This window comes from Enoplosus armatus, chromosome 22, assembly GCF_043641665.1.
Source record: "Enoplosus armatus isolate fEnoArm2 chromosome 22, fEnoArm2.hap1, whole genome shotgun sequence".
NCBI lineage: Eukaryota > Metazoa > Chordata > Actinopteri > Centrarchiformes > Enoplosidae > Enoplosus > Enoplosus armatus.
This window is the reverse complement of record NC_092201.1, coordinates 1,454,306-1,465,648: the sequence shown is the minus strand read 5'-3', so window position 1 is coordinate 1,465,648 and position 11,343 is coordinate 1,454,306. Positions and strand designations below refer to the sequence as shown.

The 11,343-nt window shown below is 38.9% G+C and overlaps 1 protein-coding gene across 1 annotated transcript; it reads right to left on the bottom strand.

Annotated features, from left to right (window-relative positions):
* Window positions 1-778: 778 nt before the first annotated feature.
* Window positions 779-5,546, bottom strand: tymp (thymidine phosphorylase). The gene is made up of 10 exons (XM_070929149.1): window positions 5,471-5,546; window positions 4,634-4,767; window positions 4,343-4,545; window positions 4,161-4,259; window positions 3,942-4,071; window positions 3,741-3,859; window positions 2,954-3,116; window positions 2,320-2,547; window positions 1,535-1,675; window positions 779-1,446 (listed from the first exon to the last, which is right to left on the bottom strand). The coding sequence occupies exons 2-10, from the start codon at window positions 4,749-4,751 to the stop codon at window positions 1,280-1,282; spliced, it is 1,368 nt and encodes a 455-aa protein (XP_070785250.1). The 5' UTR covers window positions 4,752-4,767; window positions 5,471-5,546; the 3' UTR covers window positions 779-1,279.
* Window positions 5,547-11,343: the final 5,797 nt, after the last annotated feature.

Below are 11,343 nucleotides of genomic sequence, written 5' to 3'. Positions count from 1 at the left end.
ATGTACGCAAAGTACTAGTAAAAGTTTATTATGCAGAATAATATCTATTATATTATTGGATTATGATTATTGATGCGTTCATGTGTTCATCACTTTAATGACTTTATGTACTGCTGGGTAGTTCAATCTAATAATACATCGTCATTAATACATGGATTATATTTAGAATTAATAATCTGAATCTGTAAAGTAACTAATGTTATCAGATAACTAGTGAAGTAAAAAGTACAATATTTACTTCTGAGATGTAGTGGAGAAGTATAAAGTACCTCAAATTTGTACCTAAGTACTATATGTACTTGAGTATATTTACTTCACTGTTTATCAAACCTAAACATCTGTTTTAATTGGTCCTTTTTGACCAATCAGGTTTCTGATGTCGAGATAATTAAATTCTAACAGGCTTAATGTTAAAATATAACCCAAAAAAACACCTTTTATTAATGTGTTAATATTTCCCCACATGAAGGTACTTCACCTCATTCACCTTTTTGGGAATAAATGTATTATTATATATATATATTTATAGAATATGATGCGTCGCTGTAGATGAAAGTAGTTCACATGAGCTCGAGCTGAAACATCTACAGCAGAAACATCAGAGAGAACAGAAACACTGACAGGAACATTTTGAGAGTAAATACACAACATATTATTATTATTATTATTCATCATTTACTGACGGAACATTCCTGCTTCCCAGAGGAAGAACCCTTTTGGCTTCACAGGAAGTCAGAACGTATTGAGAGACACGTCAGTCGGTTTGAGTCTGTTCATGACATTTATTGACAATAAGAAAAATACAGAACAACTTCATCCAACTAAACTAATCAGTTCAGTTCAGTTCAGAACTTTGTTGTTTGTCCACTGACTTCCGCTCGTCGTGCGACAGAAGTATCAGTGTGATGTCTCACTTCTCCTCCAGCTCAAAGCTCTCAGCGACAGTCTGTTAGCAGCAGCTGTGGTGCAAAGTAACGTATTGTACTGAAGTACTTGTACTTTACTTGAGTATTTCCATTTTCTGCTATGTTAATACTTCTACTCCACCACATCTCAGAGGGAAATATTGTACTTTTTACTTCACATTACTCCATTTATTTGTCATATTTAACTTTATTTCAATGCTATTACTTTTGTACTTTTTGTCTACTTCTGTTACTCTGAGGATGGAAAGATTGACAGGTTAGCAACAGTAACTAAGGGGGCGGGGCTTAGCGAAGGGTCACTCACATGATGCTCCTCACTAATCTGTTGTTGTTTGTGCTCATAAATAAAAGTATTAAAACGTGTTTTTAAAACAAGGCAGCAGCAGTTCTTTCACTAAAGTCTGTGTTTGTTGTGTTTGTGAGTCTTCATGTGTCCTCAGAGTCAAAGCGTTCTGCAGTCGGTGGATCTGGTCTGGAGTCGGAGCCGGATCCTCATAGTGGAGCTGCAGCCAGGAGACGCCTGGAAATCCACAAAACACACGACTCAAACATCATCATCATCATCATCATCATCATCATCGTCTTCGTCGTCGTCATCGACCTCTCACCTTTCTTGACCCTCTGACCCAGCGACACCAGTAGCTCCGCCCCCACGCTGTGATTGACAGGTTCTCCGGCCTTCGATCGTCCCGCCCCCAATTTATGAAGAACTTCAGCTAAAACTAAACCATCGACGTCCAGGACTTCACCTGCAGGAGGACACGGAGAGAGACGGGCTCTGACTTCAATTAGTGCTCCACTGATTGATTATCAGTCACGTTGATCAATGTTAACAATCTAAATAATATATATATATATAAAATGTAAAAATTCAAATATATGATAATATGTGTCGGTATGACATTTGATATAATAATTAATATAATGTATATATAGTATTGAACTTACTTATTATTTACTTTAGTACTTATTTACTGAAGTACTTAAGTGCGTAAAAATGTGAGTAAGTACTTAAGTATGTAAAGATATATGTTAGTAAATACATAAATATGTAAGTAAGTAAAAATATTGTTGGTAGATATTAAAACGTTTAAGTGAGTACATTAGTAAGTAAAGAAGTATGTAAGTTCGTAAGTATATAGATAGGTAAGTAAGTACAAGCAAATGAATATACTGTATATTTAAATAAATATACAATATTATTGCTAATGAACTAACTAACCATCTGATGTGATGATATGTTGACAGATGGATTATCTGTCTGCAGCCATTTGAAACCTCTGAAATGTGATTTTAATGTAAATCAACTGAAACCAAATCTGCCTGGAAGGAAGAACATTGTTTTTTCTCCTGACACTTTTGTATATTTCTGTGTTTTTTGTTATTTATTTACCATCTGCAGGAGCCTTCAGTTCGATCAGATGTTCAGATTTCCTCAGGATGCTGTAGTAATCTGTGTGGGCGGAGCACAGCGACCGAGCCACCTCATTGGCCACGCCCTGAGCCTCCATCATGGCCTGGAACTTGGACAGAGCGGCTCCACCAATCACAGCATCAGAAAGCTGCTTTCTGCCTTCTGATAGGTCAGACACCAAACCAGTCATCACCAGCAGCACGCCGCCTACAGAAACAAATAAATAAAGTCTATTTTTCTTTACAATCGGAACAAAAACAACATAATATTTATGCGACAACTGTTTAATAATTTAATAACTATTTTTTTGTCACAGTGAATTTTTATGCGACTATGATTTTCCCGTCACAACAAGTGAATTTGCTTTTATTATGATTATTATTCAATAACTACAAGTCTGATGTTAAACTATCCTGTAATTTACTGGATACTTCAGCTGGTAAAAATATATGTTAGTATATATATATATATATATATATACATATATATATATATATATATATATATATATACTAACATATATCTTCTTTCAATATAACTCATATCACCAAATGTCTTATAACGTAAGCCGCGACTTTAAGGAGCACTTCAGGGTACAAGGTAACGTCGTTACCCAGAGTTGTGACCAGCTCCATCAGGTCGTCGGGTCCCCTCCCCTTCAGCGTCTCCAGAGACTCCATCACCTCCAGACTGTTGCCCACACATCGACCAATCGTACCGTCCATACAGCTGAGCACCGCCCCCGTACGAATGCCCAGTCTGTTTCCTACGTCCACCTAAAATAAGACACCATCATCATCATCATCATCATCATGTTAAAGGTTTTCTTTTAGACGCCTCAGTGTGAGATTTAAAGCATGTTTTTGTCAGTAAGTTTTTCCTTGACATAAACTAAATTAAATGATTCATTGATCAACAGAAAATGTGTCTTAGGAATTGATTCTTCTATGAGGTTCTCAAAGGTGAATCTTTGCTGGTTTTCTTCGTCCTTTGCCTGCTGTTTTTCTATTTTCCTGTCTCACTTCCTGTCTGTGGCTCTCAGCTCTCAGCCCATTGGTTCCTACTGAAGACGTCAATCTTTAAAAACACCTCACAAATATATAGTTTCATGTTTAAAAAAAAACAGCTGCTGGCTGTAGTTTTTATCAAACAAACAGGAGCAAATACAACATTTGTTGGGGACTATTTTCAGCGGCGGATGAATCCTAAGAACACAACACTTTCATACATTCACTGTTGGATTTGTTGACAAAAGACAAATGTAGAACGTCACCAGACTTATGATTTAATCAAGAAAATAAACATCTTTATGTTATCTTCGATAAACAAACTGTGCTAGCCAACTTTACTACAGTAAATTAATAAAATCTTAATAGGATTAATATTTGTAATGTACTCACTAATAACTGTGCTAGTTCTTTAGCACCCTCCAGGTCTTTATACAGAGCAGCTCGTCCAAACTTGACATCCAGGACCAGAGCAGACAGAGACTCGGCTCCTTTCTTTGAGATGATAGAACCTGAAACAACGAAACAAACACGTTGAAATTCAGATGTAACTCAGCTGCTGTAGGCGTCCTGTTAGTGGTACCAGTCCAGTACCAGTAATCAGTGGTAAGCTGTCCACGGTGCTGGTGGCGTCCCGCAGGGCGTACAGGACTCGATCCGCAGGGACCAACATCTCCGTCTGACCCACAATGCAACAGCCCACTGAGCCCAGGATCTCCAGGATCTGCACAGTCAGCACATTCTATGAATTAGTGTAGACATTTCAGTGTGGACCAACCGGCTGTCAGTTTATAAACCAGCTGTTTGCTGCACCTGTGCTGCTGATTGGTTGATGTCGAATCCTGGAATTGATTCCAGTTTATCCAGCGTTCCTCCTGTGTGAGCCAAGCCCCGCCCACTGATCATAGGCACCTGACAAACACACACCTGGGCTGATGACATCATAGAGTACATGACCGTGACTGTGTGTGACGTCTGTGTGTAGGCTTGTTTACCTTACAGCCACAGGCGGCTAGCGCGGGCGCTAACACCAGACTGACTTTATCCCCCACCCCTCCTGTCGAGTGTTTGTCAACCACCAGCCCCGCCCACTCCTCTGGCCATGACATCACATCCCCCGATGACATCATCTCCCTGGTCAGGGTCTCAATCTCCGCGTTGGCCATCCCCTTCTGCCAGATAGCCATCAGCATGGCCCCTAAACAGAGAGAGAGGTGACAGACTGGCGTCAGGAAGTGTTTGTTTGTTTGTTTGTTTGTTTGTCTGTCAGAGTGAAACAGTTGTACCTGTCTGGCATTCTTGGATGGTTTTGTTTGTCACAGCCTGGACGAAAGTTTGGATCTCTTCGTCACTCAGCACTCCGCCATCTCTCTTCTTCTTGATCAGGTCTGGGATGGACGACATGTCAGCCTGGAAAAAACTAAACAGATCACTTTAGATTCAAGATCTGCAAACGGCCAACATAAAATATATACTATGTATGTATATATATACACACACAGGTAAGTAACTTTAAAAAAACATAATACTACATACGTACTATACTATATAAAGAAAAAAAAGGTACAGAATATGACACAGGACACTGATCATCTGACCCAGATATATTATTAAAAATCAAAATGGCTCCACAAAGTTCTCGAAATCACAAACATAATACATTTGAAAAAATGAAAAAAACACACACATATGTATATGTATATATATTTATATTTATATATATATATACATATATAGGAACAGGAAGGATATGAAAAATTGCAATTTGTAAAGTAACTAAAGCTGTCAGACAAATGTAGTGCAGTAAAATTACAGTATTTCCCTCTGAGATGTGGTGGAGAAGTATAAACGTGCATGAAATGGAAATACAAGTGTGAACTTGTACTGAAGTACAATGAATATAAACAGTAAAAACACAGAAACAGGTTGAGCAACATATTGTGAGAACATTCATTCTCAGAGACTTTACACATAACTGCTGCGTAACCTTCACCTTTGTGAGATATTAAGTCTTAACGTTTAACTTGAAGGTGTCAGCTGTAATACACACACACACACACACACACACACACACACACACACACACACACACACACACACACACACGGGGGGGGGGAGCGTACCTGTTCTGGTGTTTTCAGTCCAGTCAAGTGTCGTCGACCCTGCAGCTCATCATGAAGAAGCCTCAGGTCAACAGTCCGCCGGCCGACGTGAGAGCAGGGAGGAGGAGTTTAACAGCCAATCAGGTTTCAGCTCTGGTACTCAGTATCTACAGAGCCCCCAAAAATCTAATCCTCTGACCACATGGTGGCGCTATTGGTGCATTTCATTTTAATGAGCTGAGAGCAAAATTATAGGGACGATAAGTTTGATGTCTTTAGTGTTTGTAGATGTTGGACGAGAAAACTGTATTAATATTATATGTCGTCACCAATTTCATGGACTATTTGTGTCTTTAGCTCCAAAACTGTGGGATTATCTACAAGCCAAGACAAATGGTGGAGGAATAATATTAAGTATGGAGGATAGTAGTTATAGCTGCACACACCTAAACACTAATATTCCTGCTGCACCTAACTGACTGAAAACATGTGAGCCACTGAACAATTCCAGCTCATAACCCCCCCCGTAAAACCACAACTTGTCATTTAAAACGTTGGTTTCTGTACAGATTAAACAAATGAAATATAACATGTTGATCCGTGAGCTTTAGGGCTGCTGGTAGGTGGATGTTGTTACCTTTGGATGTAAACAGGCTAGCTGTTTCCCCCTGTTTCCAGCCTTTATGCTAAGCTAAGCTAATCAGCCGGACATGAGAGAATATCAGCAAACCTGGTGATAATGACTTAATGATCTCTTTATATCAAGATATCAGCTATTATATCTTTAGCTCACATCATTATATGTCCACCACTGAAGTTGTTTTTTCAGTGATTCAGGTGTGTGTGGTCATTTCCTGACAATATATAGGAGCTACAAGCTGTTGCTATCTCATAAAGTGAGGTGAAACTCGTCAGTCATTAACTCGACTTAAAGCTTTAGTGTCCCAACAAGGTCAGAGGTCGTGTACCTGCTGACTAACCGAGAGCTCTTAATGTGAAAGAACCACACATGAAGGCAGAGTGTCAACTTTGTAATAAATGACAGTTTATTATAAAGATTACAATCTGTTGCGTTGCAGAGCTCACCAGTTGTCATTGTGTGCTCTTCAGTTTTTAGAAAAGGGAAGAAAAAAACTACAAGTACACACACGCCACTCACTCCAGAAGAAACTACAAACATACTGTAAAAAGAGGAAGCTAGAAAGGAGGAGGAGGAGGAGGGTAACCATAAAACCATTATAACCAAGTGAATATCAGGAGAAGGAAGGTTTCACACGCAGGTTAGAAAGCCAGGATTCTCAGCCAATCAGCAGGAAGCTGAGGCGTTACCATGGTGAAGTCACGCTTTTTTTCACGACACTATCAAGTATCCAGTGGCAGCCATTTTGTCTCTTTATTCCATCTTTTTATACGGTCGTCCTGGTTCTCTCCTGTCGCCATGTTGGCCTTTATTTAATACTCAGACTGAGTGGCCATTTTGTCTCCGTCTTTCAGACTATGACTGCTTTCTAATCCGCAGTGGTGGAAGAAGTATTCAAATCGTTTACTTAAGTAAAAGTTGCAATACCACAGTATAAAAATACCCAATTACAAGTAAAAGTCCTGCTTTCAAAATGTCACTTAAGTACACAAATATTAGCAACAAAATGTACTTAAAGTATCAAAATAAAAGTACTCATGATGCAGAGTGTCTACTGTCAGTGTTATACTATTATATTATTGATGTATTAATATGTAATCTGTACTTAAATGTTGTCGTTGGTCGAGGTGGAGCTAATTTTGAGTACTTCATATTCTACTACAATATATCTCTCTGAAATGTACTGAAGTAGAAGTATAAAGTAGCATAACATAGAAATACTCAAGTAAAGTACTTCAAAATTGTACTTAAGTGCAATACTTGAGTAAATGTACTCAGTTACTTTCCACCACTGCTAATTAGCCACAGATTTATTTTCTTGAGGGTGAATTTCCAAAACCACTTGCTAGTGATTTGTAAGAATGTCATTTTCAGCCGTTGTGTTAGCTAGCATTAGCATTTAGCTTAAATTAAACCAAGAAGTTTGGTTGAAATTAAGAACATGTTGTTTAGGCAAATTTGGTTTGTTGAAAAACCAAAAAGAAAACAGTATTGCACCATGAAGTGTCCCAAAAGAGGAAAATAATAGATCAGATTTATATGATGCAAAAGGTTAGAGGTCCTCATGGGTCCACTTGGTTCTGGATTAAGTATTTTCAGACCAGGTTTAGACCTGTAAAGTCCTGTACCACAAAGTCAAGTGTATCCTTTGTCAGACAAGACAACACATCTGACAATACTGGTGGCGTTTTGTTAGCAAAACAGTGGTGATTAGCATTGGCAATCACTAGCAGTAAGCTTGATTAGCATATAGTTTTCTTAGCTTGTTTGTGAAAATAATACTTCATGTACTTGGTGCAAGTTAATAGGTTTGAATGGTCTTGAATTAATAATTTTCTTAGCAATAAACACTAAAGCACTTCAAACTTCTTGCTTTAGCTAGCAGACCCTCTCAAGCTAGCAAGGTTGTGAAGCAGCTAACTAGCATACATGCTATGGCAGCACATTCAAGCTTTGCTGATCTTGTAGTAACTGGAAGCATGTTTTGAGGACGTGTCGCTTCAGAGCACGAAATCACTTTGAAGAAATAAAGTAGCGGTTAACGTGGACGAGCCAGATGAGCGTATCTTCCTGTATCAGACACCTCGCGCAGCGTTACTGTGGTTATCAGATGGCTGCCTACCAAACAACAAGGGATGAGGTGTTTGATGAATATCGATATATAGTGTGTGGAGTTGTGAACTGGGAGGAGCTGCTGGTTCTGGAAGTATTTTTTCCCACTTTCCCATTTCAAATCTTCCTTTTAGTGATATCCTCTTTCTTGCCGAGGTGCTCCTTGGGAGTTGTAGTTGACTTCTCTCCTTCAGTTTTACCTTCGACTTTTTATCAAAGAATCGGATATTTTCCAACACAGTTGGTCATCTTATTCATATGTAATTGTCTACAAGAGAAATTAATGGGAATTTAACTTCGGAACCAGGGACACCCCAAAAAATCCTCCCTTTTCACAACGCTATAAAATGCAAGCTGGCTGCCGTATAGACCAACAGGATTATTTGCCATTCCAGGGAGTGAATGTTTTGACATGTTGCAGATGTTGCAGATGTGTGTTGCTTGATTATAAACTAAATTAGTGAGGATTAAGACAGTAGTGGGAGTGAAACTGAAGGGATCTGGACAAAAGGGTTGCAGTTTGTAAGAGTGGGTGAAAATAAATCAGGACCAGGCAAGATGGCAAAGATAACTTCACTCTTGAGTCACTCAAACCACTAGACCAAACATGACAGATGGACATGTGATTCATGGATCTGGAACCAGGTCTCAGGACAGAACAAGAAACATGTGTTCTGCTATCTTTCTGTTTCTCTTGAAACTTAAAGTCTTGAATCTGAACGCAGAACTTAGAAAAAGACCTCACTTCATGTCACTGATGAGATTTTTAGCAGCAGGTTTGCTGGTTATGTTTCTGATTGGCTGAGAAATCCTACTACAAGTGAATGACCTCATGTCTATATTAGTGTACAGAGGGATTCCCGGTGGGGACCTGAGGTCAGAGGTTAAGAGGTCACATGACCTCTCCATCACTGATTTTCTTTGTTACACTGCAGAGAAAGCGACAGCCCACGTCTCATTCTGTGGATGACTCTGTACAGTAGACTATAGTCCATTATAATATATACTATACATACAGTATCTGATACATGTGATACTCGGTGTAAACAGCTACACAGGCACTTTACCTGTGACTAAACACATGTTTGTTTCCACTGGTTTTTATAAGTCCAGTCCAGCGTGGAAGGCTACTTCATCTAACCTCAGTGAGTAGCTAAAGGCATCGGATCATTGAACAGTGTCTGAAACCTCCTCCTTCTACACCTTTTCGAAGTGCGAATCTTGGGGGGGTTGTGTCTGACAACTTCCCCAAACCAACAATCTGACCATCAACCCAACTTCACCCGGCGTTTGGAGCAAGTAGCAGAGTTTGAACTTCTCTACGTGTGATTGGTCACATGTCTCCCGTATTTATGACTTTAACTACTTGCAAATGTTGAAAGCTTAACCCAACCAGATCCAATAAGGTATTATAAAGGATTCAGATTCACACTGCTGGGATTTGACTTCTGTTTTTATATGTCTTGATTGGGTGTTGTCGTTCACACTAAAGACTGGGACTAGGATAAATTGATAGTATGATTAAGTGATAATCTATCAACTCAAACAAGGGGATTTAGTGTTAAGTTACTCTTTGGAGATAAACTCCCGGATTTTGTTTTAGTGGCTCCAAATCTCAGAATCTCCTTCCAGCTGCTTTGAAACTCGATTGAGAATCTTTTTCCATTTTGTGCCAAAACAGTATTTTGTTTTAAGTTAAACAGGTGATGTGTTGCTGTTTACAGAGGCTGAATATCACATATGGCTAAAGACTTTGTAGACTACCAAAATATTACTGTATACATTTCATTGTCTACTATACTTTATATATTACACTATAGCTACATCACTCTACCATAATATATATTATACAGACTATAAAGTCTACTGTCATGTGCTGTACATAGACTATACATTCTATAGCTCTGTGCTCTGCCAGAAAAGGGCACCACGGACTTGTACAACTTTGGGATTCATGATTGTGGCTCGGCTTTTATTCAGGTACTTCAGTCTGAGGAAAAGCTGGATAAATGCAGTAGATTTGTTGTTGTGGAAACAGGCACTGGAACGTTGATTGTGCTTCAGAAGGGAATCAAGGGGGAGAGACTAACGTGTCGGGTAGATTATGTAGTTGTGTCAGATTAGTTTACTGTGTGAAATTATTAAGAAAAGAGGGAGATGTAGCAGTAAAGATCTCCCTTGAAAAAACACTGAAAGGTCTGTTAGAGTCAACAGTTCATGATTCATCATTAACTCGGCTTCCCAATTGCAATTTAAAAGGAAAGAAAGTGAAAGAAATACCTTCCGGTGCCTCCAGAGATGTCCTATGTACATGTTGTATCTTGTTTATTGAACAGGTTTAGAAAGGCAATGAAATAAAATGAGACATTGTGGTTTTAGCAGCAGTTAGCGTTGTCCTCATGATGAGTCCTAAATCTACTGTTAACTCAGCTGGATATATTGGTGATTAGCTTGCTAGCAAAGAAGATACAACATGTAAATCAGACAGCTTTACTGTTGAAAGGTGTTTTTTTTACTTTCAAAAAAGCTAGCGTAGCACTTTCCCCCTGCTTCCAGTCTTTGTGCTAAGCTAGGCTAAAGACATCCTGGAAACAAGTCTTGTCATCTGTCTCTTGGTAAGATGACGAAAAGAGGGACAGTTGTGTCCATTAATGTTGTTAATGGTGCGGTCAGACCGGACTTTGCAAGGTGAAATCTACTTGCATACTGTGGCGAAAAGCTAGCTCAACAGTAGTGTAGTATGGGCAGAGTTTTAAGCATAAAGTGCGTCAGCTAGCACGACTGGCATGCTAGCAATAGCATCCCACAAACTGTAAATCATAAAGCTTCTTATCAAACGCTTTATGTAGAGCTGGGCAACATGTCAAATTAATTAGATTAATTCGAATTTTTGTTTTTGTGTGAAACGTCTACATCGCCAGAATCGAGTTATTACAACGTGCACAAAAATGTTACTTTCAGTCAAAAAGTAAACTAGAAGATAGCTGGTTGCGTTTATGTGCTGAAAAGTATGGGGAACAAATTTCCGTGTGACCGCATCTTAACTCCTAAATACAGATTTTGTGACTTCACATGAACACACGGTAAACTGTAATTGGACAAATCAATTCGTGGCCTGTTTTCAACTCAATTTATGGCCTCT

Bases quoted from the DNA above. Each gene is read 5' to 3' on its own strand.
- tymp (XM_070929149.1), bottom strand. From the start codon at position 4,751: ATGTCGTCCATCCCAGACCTGATCAAGAAGAAGAGAGATGGCGGAGTG. The intron at 3,117-3,740 runs GTGAGTACATTA...GTCTTATTTTAG, and splicing joins AAGAACTAGCACAGTTATTA to GTGGACGTAGGAAACAGACT. The intron at 1,676-2,319 runs GTAAATAAATAA...GTCCTCCTGCAG, and splicing joins ACTGAAGGCTCCTGCAGATG to GTGAAGTCCTGGACGTCGAT.